Below are 17456 nucleotides of genomic sequence, written 5' to 3'. Positions count from 1 at the left end.
AACTAGCGAGAGCAGTAGAGTTATAAGGAATAGAGTATAGGTGTACTTGAGTACAAGCGGTATCAGATTTTAAAAACATTTCTCACACTGAGCCTGAAATTTAAAAGAGTATCGTTGAACGAAACTTCCGAGTTTCCTTTTTGGGGTCTTATTATTTGTGTAGATTTTGATTTAAGAGATTTGATAAAAATGGTAAGATATAAAGGATTAAATAAAATAATATTTCAAAACAAAACTATCGATATCTACAAAACTGGGTAAACCCATTTGTGAAACCCGGGTTCCAAAACTGGTTTTCATAACGAAACCCTGTCTTAAGTTTTGGGCTCTGGAGGCGATATGAAGTTATACATGTACACGTATCCTTCTACCCTTTCTACTGACTCAGTGACATCAACGCATGCATCAACGCTAGAATATTAATTAAAATGTGCACATAACATTATGACCAGTCGCCAAGGGGAGGGGGTTCCAGCTAGCCCAGGCAGGAAATGTGGGGAAGAGGTGTGGTGGTGGAGGGGGATGACGACTCTATCTTTCTTTATTGTAATGGGTGGTAAATAACAAACATAAATGAACAAGGAAAAATATAGGGAGTCGTCTTAAACTCAGCTTGTTTGCCAAAAAACATTAAGAATGAAGAACGAAAAATAATAGTAACAAAGAAGATAGTGTAGAAAAAGGAATCTGAGAGGATAAATTCAAGAAATGCTCGAAGATAAAGATAAAAATATATTATTGAATATATACCAAATAAACTATATCATATACTTGTTCTTACTCTCTAAAATACCTGACAGTTCTGTCTGAAAAGCCTGTCCAACTATATTAAAGCTAATAAAACATGTAAAAAAGTTACTTTAAAAAAATCTATTAATGAAAAAAAGTCATTTAAAAAAAATCCACTTAAGATATCAGTAAAAAACTGCTCAAAAAAATCTTACCAAATCTTACAAAGATTTCAGTATAACTTTCTATTTAAACAATTTTGTTATTTAAAATTTAAGTCATAATAGCGATTATTTGTAAACATTTTTTGCCTAAAACGTTAACCCTGGTAAAACAATTGTGTTGTTAAAAACAACGCTAATACAGGTTTATACGTTTACTCACCTTACAGATATAAATACATAGATATAGAAATAGGTATAGATAAATATATATTCTAAGAATAAATTTCAAATGTTGATTAGACATCTTTTATAAAAATCTATCAATAATCCGAATTTTAATGAAAAATCTAATTTATCATTTATTTACCCAAAGCGCGTCTTCTTTTGATGTTCGGACCGATTCTCCTGAGAAAAAAAAGTAAAAAAAAATTTAATGATAAACGTGATTTTGATTTTCATCTAAAAAGACTTGTTAATTAAATATTTTAACTTGAAGGAACTGCGAAGTTAGGTTAAACAGAACCTTTAATTTTTATTTTGCATATTAAATTAAGAATAGTGTTTTTTAACTGAGTAAAAATCATAAAGATATTTTCATTTTCCTCTTGGTTAATTCTTACTTATGGTTCCGCTACAAAAATTACTTCCGAATTTCTGTTCCAAAGACAATAATGGAAATTGTTTTAGAATTTGTCTTTCTTTAAGATAGAAAACACAGAGATCTTTCTCATTGTTTCTCAGATCAAGGTTTATCATGAGTACTTACTGTATTCATAGGACATACGTCTACAAGAACATAACAATATCTGACCTTTGTTTAGCTTCTGCACTATATTAGACCAACTAGCAGAATCTACAGAAATTATCATTTAAAGGTTTATATTGTATATCTAATTTAATTTGTTTACTGTAGTCTAAAATGAAATTTCTTTTTAATATGAAATAAATCAGGATTTAGTTGGGTTTTTTCTATGTTTTGATTCTTAACTTTTAAAATTTTCAAACTGTGTTTAAAAACACACCAACAGATTTATTTTACTAAAAGGAGTGTTCGCCTATTTTAAATTACTCAAAATTTTAGGAATTAGGAACATGCAAACTTCTATTTTAACGCTTAATTCTTATATCTTTGCAACTTGATTATGTAGGCCTTTTAAACTGTGAATTCTACTAGATCAAATAGTAAAAGTTTGAAAACCCTTCAGGTTTGAAAAAGATAAAAATTATTTCTTTATTGTTTAAATCTAATCCCTGGAGCTGATGTGTGGTTGGACAGACTGGAGATGTACTGTACATAAGTTAGAAATATACAGAACAATTTCATTCTGAAATCATTTTTTAATTTGTAATTATTTTATCTGTTATATCTCCGATCGAAAAGGTTCAGTGCCGATTTCCATAGGTTTAACAGTTACAAATTACACAATCCATAGCGACGCACTTCTATAGGTGATGCTATGTTAATTGGACTAATGGCCGATTCAACTATAATGTTCAATTGTACTAAAGTTTACAAACAGGTTTATTTGTTAGATATTAGTTCAAAGAAATTGAGTTTTTGCCACAAACTCGGATTTTTAAATCCCAATTTCTTTAAAACGAAATGTCGTAGACCGTAGATATTTCAAACTATGAATTCTGGTGGATCAAACAATGTAAGTTTGAAATATGAAAGTTATGCATCATCTGGTTGTTGAGATATAGGTATTATAAAATTGGCATTTGTGGCAAAAACTCAATTTCTTAACAAAATATAAATTCATTATGATTAAATGACCTCATTTAAAAATAAAATATGCATCACTCTGGGGATCACCCAGCCCCTTTCCTGTAATAAAAAGAAAATTTTGTTCTTTTGGACTTTAGTTCATTTGAACGTTAGTCCAAATTAACCGTCATCAATCCCTCAATTTGTATTTTTTTTAATTTGTCAATTAACTAATTTCAAAATTTATAGATTTCAGAAATTACCAATTAATTTACAGTTTTTAAAATTGTTTAAAACTATCTATTTCTAAATGCCAGGATTTTTTATTATTCAATTCTTGATGTTTAATCATTCGATTTGTAAAGCAAATAGTTCTTCTAGTACCGAACACTGCCTGGGAAATCCAAATATTGAAGTATGAGTATAAAGATCCGTATTTATTTAGTTCTCGAGGTTGGAGATTCTACCAGAGAGAAGTTCTCGTCAGATAAAACAGGTTTAATGAGGATCAACTCACAATTCTCCGTTCATTCTGTATTCCCCCCCCCCCCCAAATTAAAAGAAATCATAAGAAACTACACACTTGCAAAAACTTCAATTTTCTCATCACTATATCTTTGCAATTTGGTTGAGCAAACATATCTAATTTTGACCATTCAATCTGGCGCAACTCATAATTTGCAATATCAAAGGTCAATCAACTTAGCCAATAAAGATAAAGGAATTAGAGAATTCAGGAATTAGAGTTTGTGGCGAGTAATCAGTTCCTCAGCTATACTAAATCTAGATTAGGCCTAAAAATCACATACCTCTTTCAAAAAGAGTTTTGTTTATATCTTGAAAGTTTGGTTGTATAGTGATGTTGATTGTTCTGTTTAAGATATTTTTGTAAGTAGTAAGTCTGCTAAGCCTTCAGCAAAGAAGTGTATTGATACTTTGAATACCGGAATGATGGTTAAACATATTTTTGTATGGTAACAAATTCACGTAGAATTCAGAAAAATATATTAAATAAACATGATTTGAAAATTAAATAAAAAACCTTTTAGAAAGTCTTAAAAAAGATGGATAAGCGTCGTCCTTCTCGTGAAAATCTCTTAAATGGTAGTTTTGAAATAATCTTCCAAATGTGCTATCTTTTTCTAACTCAGAAAGGCCCAGAGAAGGAATCCGCAATTCAAAGTTAAAGAATGATAATAAATAAATTACCATTAAAGCCTAAAATTTAATGGACCAACATTTAAAAAATGTGTGCCAATAAAGACAGTGGGTCGAATTGAATCAAAGGTTACATGAAAACTCTGTTTTATTCTTTTTCTAACCTACAGTTTCCTCATGATACCTCCTAGATGGAGCATTCAAAAAAGGTTATAAAATGCCCCCCCCCCCGGTAAAAATTACTTCCCCCCCTCCCTTCTCTCTGGATATGCCTTAATTAGTGGATAAGAGGATAATTGTTTTTAAATATAATCTTCAAATATAGTAAAGGTTGCTCTTCATACAATTTTAAAGGGGATGTTAACGTAACTTCAAGTGGCCCTCAACTAACAGCGTTGTACGTTCCATGATTTCCCACAGTCGGATAACAATGTGGAAGGCATCGTCGTTTTTTCTGCAAATACTTCTAATTTTCTTCCTTTTCTTCACTGCATAAACCTACAAATCAGTTTTATAATGAACCATAATTAAAATTGATTAATAATGTCGACTGAGCTGGGAGCTTTTGAATAGTGGATATCGGGATTAATGCTTTATCCACTCTTTTTCTTAATCTCGAGATAAATAACGCTTGTTCTCATCTTGTTTTTAATCTCCAGATTAATTAACAGATCGGGATGAAGGATATCTCATTCTAAAGTTTTCAGCTCAGTGCCATTATCTACTAGTTGAATTATTCTGCAGAAAGCTTGGTTAAAAAGCATTATTAATTACAGTTCTAATGAAAATAAGATCTAAAAACAAAAATCGAATAATTAATTTTCAAAATTCGTTTATTGAGAAGAGGGTTCGTTGATAACAGATTAAAACAAACTGATTTCTGAGTTTTTAACCTTTTTGGCATTTTAATATTTTTTGATAACCAGGACAACCTTAGCAGGTTTTTAAAATAAAGTAAACTTCCAAAAATCTATTTTGAAATAAAAATCCAAAAGTGTCTTCAATGTAGAATCTTCTATGTGGAAATCCAAGAGTTTCTTCCATGTAGAATTTCAAATGATACTCTTCTATAGAAATCTGATAGAAATCCAATATTCTTTTTTTTTTTGCAAAAATTCTAATAAGAACCAGCATTTAGATTAAGTTGGCAGAGATATAAGTTAAAAAAAAACTATTATGCTATTATGCTTCAAACATTAAATTAACTTATTAGTTTGTCTCTATTGTTAAAGTAATCAATCGATGGAAAATTTTTAATAGAATAGGAAGACGACTTTTAGACTCAAGATATGGGTTTAAATTGTTCAATAAATATGAGACATAGCAATTTAGCAGTGTTAACAGACTCATTTCACTAAATAAGGGATTTAAGAAATAACAAGAAAAACTAATTATTGCATTCCCTCAGGTTTATCTAACATAATGTTAACGAAATAATTTTAAAACATTCTAACAAGTGTTTTTTAGCATTCAGTTTATTTTCCATGGACTGATTGTCTCCGTTAAATTTATGCACATAAACTTTTCCATAATGATATGCTTTTATGACGTTTTTTTTTGGAAATATATGAATTTGTTATCTGATAATTACTAACAAATAATTTTTAAGTAGTTAGCTGAGTATAATGCTCGAATCCTGTATCTCCAATTAAAAATATCTTTCATTTAAAGGCTTTTTAATTTACAGTTGGGAAAAAAACATGAATGAAATTAATACTTACAAAGAAGGTTTGGTATGAAATTGATTAATCATATTTAACCAAAAAATGGAAACTTCCATTTTAGTAACGGTTCAAATGGAAGGCTTTGATGAATTAAGACATAATTTTTTTTTTTCAACCTTTTTTTCAAATTTTTTTTTTCCACGGGAAATTATTTTCAGCATCATGCATGTACAGTGATAACCAACAATGGAATAGAAAAACGACATTATAGCAATAATTAAAAACATTTCATGTTGTTACAAATCAAAAAGTTGTCCTAGACAATTATTAAATCACTAATTTAGTGAAATGGGTCTATTTACGCCTGTTAACTCTACACAAATGCTGTGTCGTTTTCTCTTTGGACTTTTAAAAGTTATAACTTGATTCTCAAAATCGTTTTCCTATTTTATAGTTTTCTGGTTATCACTGTGGCTGCCAAAATATGCTCACATTTTATTAGGCTAAAAGCCCAGCTTTTAACAAAAACTATCTAAAGTCAAGAATAGTGATAAAAGAAAGTAAGTTACCTTTACAGTGATCAATTCCACATCTTGCTAATACTTTTTATTGAGTTTTTTATCAAGGGCTTTTAAAAATGCATAATTTGTCATAATTTGATTAACAGTTTACAACCGTTATTGCAGAAAAGGCAACAATGGAATAGAAAAAGGGCACTATAGCAATAATTTCTTAACCATTAACAATTTCTTAACAACGATTTATTTTAATGACATTTTTTTCGGCGCTTTGCGCCATTAACGATTTCAAAAACGTAAAAATTGTAAAGGACTGTGGCTGCCAAAATATGCCCACATTTCACATTTCAGCTTTCACACTTTTCAAGAACACAGGGGTATCTCACTAAAATTCAGCCCATTTGATTCAGCCGTGTGACCAGCCATAGCAAACACATAAATGAACTAAGAGATTTATTATATAGATTACAATTGTTCTCCTACTTTTTTTCACAATAAAAACTTTTACTAGTTATAGTTATTTTCTGGACCTTTTTTCATCTCATAGAATTTAAGTTTAAGTTGAGTTTTTCATTTTCAAATATGTCTTTTACTATCTCTAGTTTAAATACTAATTATTACTTACATAACATTATAGTAAAATGTCGATTTTTTAGAAACAATGCTATTTTTGTACATTTATGTGTACCTTTGAAGTATCTTATACTTATGTCTATATCAAAGAAGCCAAATGTTTTGAATTTACAGTTCAAATTTTGCCCCCCCTCCGCCGCGACCCAGTTGTTCTTGTTAGATTAACAGGTTGGCCGACCGCTGGTTAGACCTGACCATCACCAGTCTGTGCTGACCCGTTCAACTGCCCACCCTGAGATATGGTTCAAATTCTTCTCCCCCTCCCCCTCCTCCTCTCCCTAGTCTCAGCTGCTCAGATTTATCCATCCAGGTATTTTTATTCAAAAATACTCAATAATGAACAAAATATTTCTGACCCCCTCACCCTAAACGATAAAATGGTGTGCAATTACAAGGCCTAAGAAGGTTTTTTAATTTAATAAGTGAAAACAAATGCTATAGAATATTTGAATAACGCAATTATATATCAGTCACATTACACTATTTAAAGAAATAATAATATTTTCCTCGTAATTTCAAGCAAAGTGTAATTTCAAAATGCTTTCTGTCTTAACGCGCGCCAAAATTCTGTTTTTGATCCAAAAATCCCAATATAGGGCATGCACGACCAAATATGATGTTGGACAAAATGTTTATATATAAATATATATATATATATTTACCACGTAGACTAATTTCATTTTACCCTACTGCTTTCTTAAAAGCTTGTCTTATTTTACGAAGACGAAAAAAGTTTTTACTTTTATTTTCCCAACACGTTTAGCAGATAAACTCAATAAAGGCTGGATAAGGGAAAAATCTAGATATTAAGTACTTTCACAACTCAGCTAATTATATTTAATAATATGTAATGTAAAAATGCTCTAATCCATCTTGCATCAATCCAAAAGTTTTCTTAGATAATATTAGAAAAAAACTTATCCTCAAGATTTATGGTGTTCCAAAATTCGAAATTTTATTACAGTTTCTGAGACAGTTTATATTTTTTTATTCAATATCAATTTTATACAAATGAATTAAGAAAGTTGAAAGGCTATGAAAATAGAATTAGCACAGTAAAGGATTGAATAAATTTCTACAAAGTATATTTATTGTGGTATCTTTTAGATCAGTAAATTTTGTTGATCAGTTGCTCATTTTTATTTGCAATTATCAAATATTAACTATTTGATCTAAATATTTTAGATATTTAGCCTTTTTTCTTAAACGTAGTTTTAGCATGAATTTATTACAAACTAGTATTAAGACAAACATTTCTAGTCTTGGGATTTTAAAATATAAAATATCTTTGTCAAAGATTCAATGAAGAGAGATATTTAATGCTGCGTTTGTAGTGCCCTGCTAAAAAATTAATTTGTAAATAGTGTACACAAGTGCTTACTCAGTCAAAATCGTTTTGAAGCGAAATAAAAGTCGTCTTTATGAAATCTCTTAACTCTTACACTGGTAAGAGTTTTATAAAATTATATTGGTTTAACTCTGAAAATGAGCCCTGAAAATGTTCAAAGATATAGCAGTAATAATTAATGCAAATTATAAAATATTAGCTTGGAAACCCAGCTTTGCCTGCAGTTTTATAAATAAAACTCAACCTATTTTTTTAAACCAGGCTACGAACATTATCCTGAGTTATCCGATTAAAATTTGAGGCAAATTAATCCAGGGGTTTCAGAGTTATGATCAGACAAAAAAACAAACAAACAGACAGAAAATCAGAGATTACTACTAACTACAGTCCCTTTAATCCATAAACATGATGCCTAGAAGTCGACCTGTTGTTGGATTACCCCGAGGTTTAAACCTACGAGAAGCTGAGAACCTTCTGAGGATAATTGAACCTACAACCTGTGGATGTGCTAGACCGGAACAGTTCTGTGAGGTTCCGGTTCCTCAGGTATTATAAAGTATAAATATATATATAGAGATGAATTAATTCAGGTCTAATCACAAAGTAAATACATATCGAGAGGAAACAACTCAGGTTTATCCATAGATAAATATATATAAAGAGAGGAATTAACTCAGTGATAACCACCGAGTAAATAAATATAGAGTGTGGAATTAACTCAGGTTTAACCATATATAAATGTATGATATTAGGTACTTTCCCAAAGGCAACTTCCAAAGGGTTTTTTTCCCCAAGTATCAATCTCCCAAATATGCAACTTCCCAAGTCTGTCCTAGTTGCAGCGCTCGGCCCCATAGCCTTTTCTAGTCGCAGCGCTCGGCTTTGCCGATTTGATTCTCCCAATAGTGGGATTTTAAATTACTTAACTATCCCTTGGGAGAATTAAGTAAAATAAAATTTCGCTCCGCGAAGTTTTTGTGTAAAAATTCGTGCTTTTGTATCTCGAAAGATGGATGTTTTGTTTGTAAAATTGGTCTTGGAAATCCTTTGCATAGTAAAATTTCCTAAAATTCCCTGCTGATTACTGATTAATTGTATAATGGTAAATTATAGGTTTTGTTTCCAAGAAATTGTTGTATCCAAATGCTAATAAATCTAATATTGACATCAAAAATTTATTTTATCTAAAAATTAGAATGAATAGCTGTCAAGTCCCCAAATATATTGTTACTAAAAATACTGAAAAGAAAAAGAATAAACAAGTGTAACTTTTAGAGTGGGCGAGCTCGATAATTTTGGATCTAATCCCCCCCCCCCGTCCACATTTTTCTTGCAACATTTCACAATAACCTACCAATAAAATCTTAACTTGTAAAACGTTTTATAGTTTAAATAATGCCTTTGTTTAGGCTAAATATATGGGGGTTCATTGCAACATTGGAGAGTTTTGCTGCCGCAGAAAACGATCTCCAGGTCAGATAAGCATGAAAGATCTTCAAACCCTTGCTCAAACCCATCTAAAGAATCAGAACGTGATCAAGACAAACCAACAGGGAGAAATTGTGCTAGATGCATCCAACCTAGAGATATCTGATCAGTTTAACCAGAAAATACAAGTAAAACCAACCCCATCTCAGGGTCAAGATAAACCTATAGATCAGAAGAAAGATGAATCCTCTAGGTCTCCTGAGCAGCACAAAGAAGAATTCCAGCCTGTAAAAAGTCCCAGTTCTGAATTATTTGTCAAGAAACCTATATCAGCTCCTCGGTCCCAGGTTCCAACAGGGCCTGCAGGGTTTCCTTATCTTTCCAAGGATATTGTTAATCCTGGAGAAATCCCAACCCAATCGGCTGGACGGATTTCTTCATCTTCTTTAGGACGGGTTTATGCACAAGGATCACCAAGAGGAGAGATTCATCCTCAATTCTTTGATAGCATAAATCAATATGCTCATATTCAACCTACTCTCCGTCCTTACCAACAACCTAGAGAGGGTTTAATAACACCCGAAGAGAGCCAGCTTTCAGATCTTAGAACCCAAATACCAGCCTTAAATAATCCTGAATACTCATTTACAAGGCAATCAATTGAGCAGGAAAAATCAGTTGTTGGACATGATATTTCATCAGTCAGGCATGAAATTCCAGTGGAAAGGCACGAAAAACCCATAATAAGACATGAAATCCCTAGTTCTCCAGCAGGACCTGTTTACACTAGACCTGGAGAAATGAGATCCCTTGGAACTTTATCCCTGCAGGATCTGGGTATACCCTCAGGTATAGTGTTTCTACTCTCCATTCAATATACACCTTAGTATGCCGAGTCCATTAGCTCCTGATCCAATCAGGGTTTAGTCATGTGTTTGTTGTCTATTCTGAACCAATAGAAATTGCATGGCGGTAACATCTATCTTTCTATCTAGCTCATTATCCTATCAGAGATAAATCCTTATATCGGCGCTATAACAGTAAATGGAAATATTTACTTCTACTGAAACTTTGGTGTATAAAGCAATAAGTAATACAAAGGAGTTGAGTTTTTGCCACAAACTCTGATTTTCTAATCTCTATATCTTTGTAACCCAATTTCGTAGACCCTAGATATTTCAAACTATAAATACTTATAGGTAAAATAATCCAAGTTTGAAATATCAAAGGTTTGCACCATTAGGTTGCAAAGATATTGGGATCAGAAGATTTGAGTTTGTGGCAAAAACTCAATTCCTTTAAGAAACCGAAGCGGATTCTAGTAAAATTATTTTTAAAGAATTTCAAACTAAATTCTATTTCGTATAAAAAAACAGTGAAAAGAATCTGTTCTAGCTTGTGCAAATTAAAGAAATATATATTTGCAACTTTAGATTATCAATTCGTGAAAATTTTAAAGCCACATTTTCAGGTTTACAGCACATTCCTTAAATTGTTGGTTCGCAATATCATTTTCTATAATTTCTTTACAAAACTAATTCCAGTCGTAAAAAATGTTCATTAAAAATTTATTCTAGGTGTGAAAGCTTATATAAAACCAGTTTCCATGATGGAGAAACTTCCTAGAGAGAGGAAGCAAGAGCAACACCAAGCTCATCCGAAAAATGGTAATTTTGAAGATACATATTTACTTAGAGTAATAAAACGAAGAGGTAAAGCTAACCTCAGATGTACACAACCGACCTCCGTATTAATTAATTAATAGAGTGGTAGGTTGTGTGCATCACGATATGTTTATGTATCTAACACTGTATACTTGTATGTAGAGTGATCGTATTTCTAGAGGGGTTTTATGAAATTGACAAATTTTTAGATTTTCTTTCTTTATTTAAAGAGAATTCGAGAATGTTGACTGCAAACTTTTGACAATTTTCAAATTTGTAGGTTTTCAATTTATTAGCTATAAGTTCTGTCAAAAATATTAAATTTCTATGGGTATGCTTTGAGCTTAAAACTTGGATAACATGTTTATTTCAACATTTTTACTCTTTCTTCTCTTCAACTCTTCTTAAGGGGAGGGGGGTGCTTGCCTCCCCTTGCCACCGCTAGTTGCGCGCCTGTTAATACTGTGAAAAAAAAATTCAAACTTTTACTAAAGTACTGAAAATACCCAAACTGGTAGGGTATAAGTTAACAAATGATAAACAAATGAACTGAAAAAACGATGCGCGCGCATCTTTAATTGCGACTTCTTTTTTTAAATTATGTTAAATATTAAAACATTATAAATTAAACAATACAGTAAATTCATTTTTATACTCAAGTTGAGAGCAATGGTGTTGCATTTTTCTTCAAACTTGGTTTTTCCCCTGACTAATATCTCCTTCTTTAAAATGGTTTGAGCAAATATAATTTGTTGAGGGATAAAGTGGAGTCTCCCAACCTGAAAAGGGATAGCCATTCACAATGTTTTGGTATTTTGAAAAAGCTCACATTTTTACAAGAAAAATTGTTTGTGCACTTTTTCACGATGCAAAATTTGGTCATCTTATATTAACATAAACAAACAACTGAACTGGAATGTACTGCAGTATAAAATCCTGTGTTTACAATCCATATTAAGTGTCTATCTAATTATTATAAAGATTTATTCACACACAAAGATATAAATACATATATAAATGGTGTAGTTTAAATTTGTTTAAATAAATTTTTAAAAATAAAGGTTTCTAAAAGAAAAGAGAAAAATATGGAAAATTATGCACAAATAGACATTGATCATTACTTATTACATAACATATTTATCATTTCAGTTATTACGTAATCATCAATACTAATTTTCAATTATCTACAATGGCAGAAACGAACTTAAAACAATCGATTTAGTGTGAATTGATACCCATATTGTAAACTATGTGCATTAAATAATCCCTACTACCCCAACTACCGTCAGATTTGGATGGGTGTGGGTCTCTTTAAAACTGAAGGTAGTTGGGGTATTGTGGATAGTTCCCATTCAGATTCAGCTTCAAGGGTGAGGGTGGGGTCTCTCTAAAAACAGACAGTAGTTAGGGTATTGTGGATAGTTCCCATTCAGATTTAGCTTCTAGCTAGGGTGGGGGCATGGGGTGGTGGCCATTCAGATTTAGCTTCAAGGAGCTAAATCTGAATGGCAAGTACCTTCACTACCCCAACTACCGTCTGTTTTTAGAGAGACCCCACCCTAACCATGAAGCTGAATCTGTATGGGAACTACCCTTACTACCCCAACTACCGTCTGTTTTTAGAGAGACCCCACCCTAACCATGAAGCTGAATCTGTATGGGAACTACCCTTACTACCCCAACTACCGTCTGTTTTAGAGAGACCCCACCTCCACCCTTGAAGCTGAATCTGTATGGGAACTACCACCACTACCCCAACTACCCCAGTTTTTAAAGAGACACCATCCCCACTCTTATATGTGTTTATTCTATGCGTATTAAGCTTGTTTCTGGCATTCATAACACTCTCCGACCATTACTATCCTCACCACCCACCTTCTGAAGGGTGCACATTTTGTAGTCGACAAACGGGGATTTTAAACGTTCACCTAACCCCCCCCCCCCCCAGCAGGAATAGGGTTACAATCATGGGAATGCTCTTGGTTTTGGTTTACTGCAATCACTGCAATTATAATCTCAAAGCAAACATACATTAAAGAAACTTATTACTCGAATCAAACTCTAAATATAATCCAAATATCTTTACAATCTAATGCTGTACAAGTTTTGACTTTTTAATCTAGGAATTTTTAGTTTAAAATAACAAAGGTCTACTACATCAGGTTGCAAAGATATAAGAATTAGAATTAAAATTTGAGGATAGTAATCTTTACCTCAGGGTTTGTGTAAATATATTTTTAACGATTTTTTAAAGTTTCATCAGAGACCCCAACAGTCATCTCATCCAAGACCCCAACATTTTTATCTGAGACCCCAGATTGCATTAATGGGTCTCGTTTTCTTAGATTCTTCGATGATATCCTTGGGGTATCCAATGAAAATCTGGGGGTCTCCGATGAAGGTTGGTCCCCCGGACTCTAAATATTTGTAGAATTCGCTAACTGGGTTGTTTAGAAGAATGTGGATGTATGAGAACAGATATTTGTGGATTTGAGTTCGTTGATCTCAGTTTTGGAGTTTCTTGTCCTTATGGAGAGGTACGATGCTGCAAATCTTTACAGGTTAGATTTTAAAAATTTATTTTTAAAATCTGCTTTATTTGTTTAACGCATAAAATGCACAATAATGTTAAATAGATGAAGTTTTAATGTTCAACTCAACATTTTAACCATTGACGTGAAATGCAATGTGTCATGTTTCTTATATAACTAAATCTGTGTAGAAATTTACTACAGTGTCTAAAACTAAAGAACGAAAAGTTTTGACTTAAATTTTAAGTTCATGGTTAAATGCCACTTCTGACTTAATTTAAACCTAAACTTTAACCGTGAGGTTAAATATTTAACCCTGTAGTTAAATATTTAACTCGCCGAAATCGACGAGTTAAAATTTAAACACAGGGAATTAAAATCTTGAAATCCTGCATTTTCCCTATTGTCTATTATTCAATCATCATTCAGCTGAGAAAGTGGCATTCAACTTTACGTTATATTTAAATGTGAAAACCTTGTTAAAGAAATTTTTCGTTTTAGATTAATTAATTTTTGCATGTAAACCCAAAATACGGTTGTAACTCGAAATATGTTTTGTTTTCGGTTACGTAATCAGCTGATTAGCGATGGTTATTTAATATTCTCCTTAAATCCTTTTCTCTGATTGGTTCAGATTTTCCCGGGAAATTCAAATTTAAAATTGAGAAAGTTTAATATTTAAGTAGCTACTCATTATTTTACAGAAAACTTAAAATTTGCGCATTCTTTAGTTTTAGACTCTGGGCGTGTCCTGATGAATAACTGAGAAACGGTTAAAAACTTAATATTTACCTAATTTGTATCAAGAAGTGATGGTGAACCTCTTAAAATCTTAGGATAGCTTCGTTTAAAAGCTTCATAAGATAGCTTCATATGATATCTTCATAAGATAGCTTACATCTGTTAGCTTCATTAAGTTGCTTTATTACAGTCTTATAAGATATATGCTTCAGTAGATAGCTTAATTAAATAGCATCATTTGATAGAAAATTATTAGATAGCTTCATAAAATAGCTTTATTAGATAGCTTCATTAGATAACTTCATAAAAAAAGCTCCATTAGATAACTTCATAAAAAAAAGCTTCAATAAATAGCTTCATTAAATAGCTTTTATATATGGCTTCATTGGATAGTGACAGTAGATAGGTTCATTAAATAACATCATCAGATAGCTTTATTATATAGCTTCAAAAAAACCTTCAATAAATAGCTTCATTACATAGCTTTTTTAAATAGCTTTACTAGATAGCTACAGTAGATGTCTTTATTAGATAGCTTTATTAAATAGCTTTTTTTATAGCTTCATTAGCTTCGTAAGATAGTTTATTAGATAGCTTCATTAAATAACTTTATTAGATAGCTTTATTAAATAGCCTCATTAGATAGCTTCATTAAATGACTTCATCAGATAGTTTCATCAGATAGCATTGTTAGATAGCTTCATTAAACAGCCATTGAAGATCAAAGTCTATCGTTAAGTTGTCTCACGAGTCACGATTGACTGTGCCTGTATGTTACTTTTCAATGATAAATTTTGTATTTAGCAGCGACTGGATAATCCTGATGAAGATCTGAAGACTAAAAATGAAGAAGAAAAAGAAGAATTTAAGGACAATGCATATATGATTACCAGACCTGAAGTTGGCTTTGGTCAGGTTAGACCTGTAAATCTTGAAATAAATTATGTTCCAAGAGCCTCAATTACATCAACATCAACTACATCATCTACATCAACTACATCCACTACATCAACATTAACTACATCAAAATCAACTACATCATCATCAACTACATCATCATCAACTACATCATCCACATCAACTACTATAACATCAACTACTCCTACATCAAGTACAACAGCATCCACTACTTCTGCATCATCTACATCAAAATCTACTACCCAGACTTCAAGTACTATAAGGTTATCAAAAGAAACAGGTCAAGATTCTTCTGTAACTGTTGTTGTTGCGGAACAGGGGCAGGTTTCAGTTTCTCTTCCTTCTCCTGGTTCTCCTCCTTCTCCTGGTTCTCCTTCTGCTCTTGGTTTTCCTACTGCCCCTGGTTCTCCTTCTGCCCCTATTTCTCCTTCTGCCCCTGGTTCGCTTCCTTCTCCTGGTTCTTCTTCAACCCTTCTCCCTGCTTTATTTCCTATAGGAACGGATCCAAGAATTACTCCAATAGCAGCTTTACCTGTCCCTACACAATATTCAAATCCCAATTCTGCTCGTCCTGCAGTGCCGAATCCTGTTCGTTCATCAGTTCCCAACTTTAATCGTCCTACAATTCCCGACCCTCATCGTCCAATAGTTCCTACCCCAGCTCCAGGTAAATTATCAACCCTTTCTGCCCACCCTGTAGTTCCTCACTCAGCACCTTATCTTGTTTCAGCCAATTCTGCACGTCCTGCAGTTCCGAACCTAGCTCAGGGTGTAGTTTCTAACTTTTCTCCTGCAGTTCCGACCCCTGTATCTCAAAACACTCTCGGGGACAAAACTTTCTTTGACCGGGAGGACAGATTTCAAACCAATTTCAATAACCCGCAGCCATTACCAGGACAAATTTATCGTCGGACAGGACAAGCCTACCCATCAGGACAGGGTTTCCGACAAGTTCCCGGACAAATCTACAGAGGGGGTTACTATCGGACAACTGAAGCTCCCGGATTTATCGAATCTATTGGACAATCTGCACTTGATCTTACTAAAGGATTCTTTAGCTGGCCGTTCTAAACTTTTAATATTTTTAAAATATTAAAATCAAATTTGTAAATACATTAGATGATGATAAAAATGCGAAATCTAAAAATATCTAAAATTTCTTTGCATTCAATATGTATATTAATATTTTTTCTCTCACAAACGCACACTTTATAGAATGTTTTGCATTTTTCTCTTTGGACTAGATGAATATAACTCCTTTAGCCGTAAAATACGTATGTAGCTAATAATAAATTTTTAACTAAACTATAATTTATGTATATTATATATGCATTCTAAAACTTCGTAAATAATATGTTTAACAAGTTTCTATTTAATAAATGTTGTAAATATTAAAACTCTTAATTTTTAGTTTTTAATTATCATTTATGTGAAAAAGGGAATGTAAGCATAATTTCAAGTGACCCTCTATGCAAAGAAAAATGGATTGCCGGATTTACAACGGTACCCTTTAACCTTTTACTGATCATATGGCGGCATGTGACGTCTGGAAAGTAAAAATAGATTTCTGTAGAAAGATATGTATGGGATGATTCTGTCATCTTCAGTCAGATCCATCCAATATTTTGGTGCTGATCATAGCAAGCTGACTTTCGACATCAATTTGACCAATTAGAATAAATTGTTCGTATTTCATATTTTCCCGTTTATACGTTTTTGTTGGCATATACGGTTTTAGTGAACAAGTAGAAAAGTCAATTTTGTAACTTTATGAATTATTGATCAAATCACGATTGAATTCCAATTGTGAACCGTTGTGAATCATACCTTCCACTCTACAAGTTAAGTGTTACTTGAAGGGAGTGTTCGCGAAATATGAAAGGGGGTATAGGCTTACTGCGAAAAATAAGCGGTTTTGATCTCTACTAATTTTACTTCTATCTGTTGCATCTATAAGAAGAAAATTATCAAAAACGACTCATAACGAATTAAGAAAGTTGCAACATTCAACTCGGATCGTAAAAAAATCAATTTAATTCCCAAAAAATCATTCAGACATTACAACCAAAAATCATCGATAATTTTTCGACGCCTTCGTAAATAGTTGATATTTCATTAAATTTTTCATTTTTTATGATCTGATAGTTACTTTTGAAAAAATTTAATCCTGTTTTGAGGATAATGATAATAAAGACGACATTTTCATATTTTCCAGGAATGATCAAATATTATTTTTAAAAATACAAGATAAA

General features: G+C 32.1%; 1 protein-coding gene across 2 annotated transcripts; it reads left to right on the top strand.

Annotated features, from left to right (window-relative positions):
- The first annotated feature begins 6787 nt into the window (after positions 1 to 6787).
- Positions 6788 to 16539, top strand: LOC111698535 (SH3 domain-containing protein C23A1.17). 2 transcript variants are annotated; one of them, XM_023468889.1, is made up of 6 exons: positions 6788 to 6884; positions 8339 to 8468; positions 9332 to 10199; positions 10928 to 11017; positions 13472 to 13575; positions 15091 to 16539. In XM_023468889.1, exons 1-6 carry the CDS (start codon positions 6814 to 6816, stop codon positions 16273 to 16275), a joined length of 2448 nt encoding a protein of 815 aa, XP_023324657.1. In that variant the 5' UTR covers positions 6788 to 6813; the 3' UTR covers positions 16276 to 16539. The 2 variants fall into 2 exon arrangements, with proteins under 2 accessions (XP_023324657.1, XP_023324655.1); XM_023468887.1 differs by having other exon boundaries at positions 13469 to 13575.
- Positions 16540 to 17456: the final 917 nt, after the last annotated feature.

Source organism: Eurytemora carolleeae, unplaced genomic scaffold, assembly GCF_000591075.1.
Source record: "Eurytemora carolleeae unplaced genomic scaffold, Eaff_2.0 scaffold33, whole genome shotgun sequence".
In the NCBI taxonomy this organism is placed as follows: Eukaryota; Metazoa; Arthropoda; class Copepoda; order Calanoida; family Temoridae; genus Eurytemora; species Eurytemora carolleeae.
The sequence above is the reverse complement of the archived record's forward strand: the minus strand, read 5'-3'. Positions and strand labels throughout refer to the sequence as shown.

Bases quoted from the DNA above. Each gene is read 5' to 3' on its own strand.
- LOC111698535 (XM_023468887.1), top strand. From the start codon at position 6,814: ATGGTTCAAATTCTTCTCCCCCTCCCCCTCCTCCTCTCCCTAGTCTCA. The intron at 6,885-8,338 runs GTATTTTTATTC...CATGATGCCTAG, and splicing joins GCTCAGATTTATCCATCCAG to AAGTCGACCTGTTGTTGGAT. The intron at 13,576-15,090 runs GTTAGATTTTAA...TTTTGTATTTAG, and splicing joins GATGCTGCAAATCTTTACAG to CAGCGACTGGATAATCCTGA.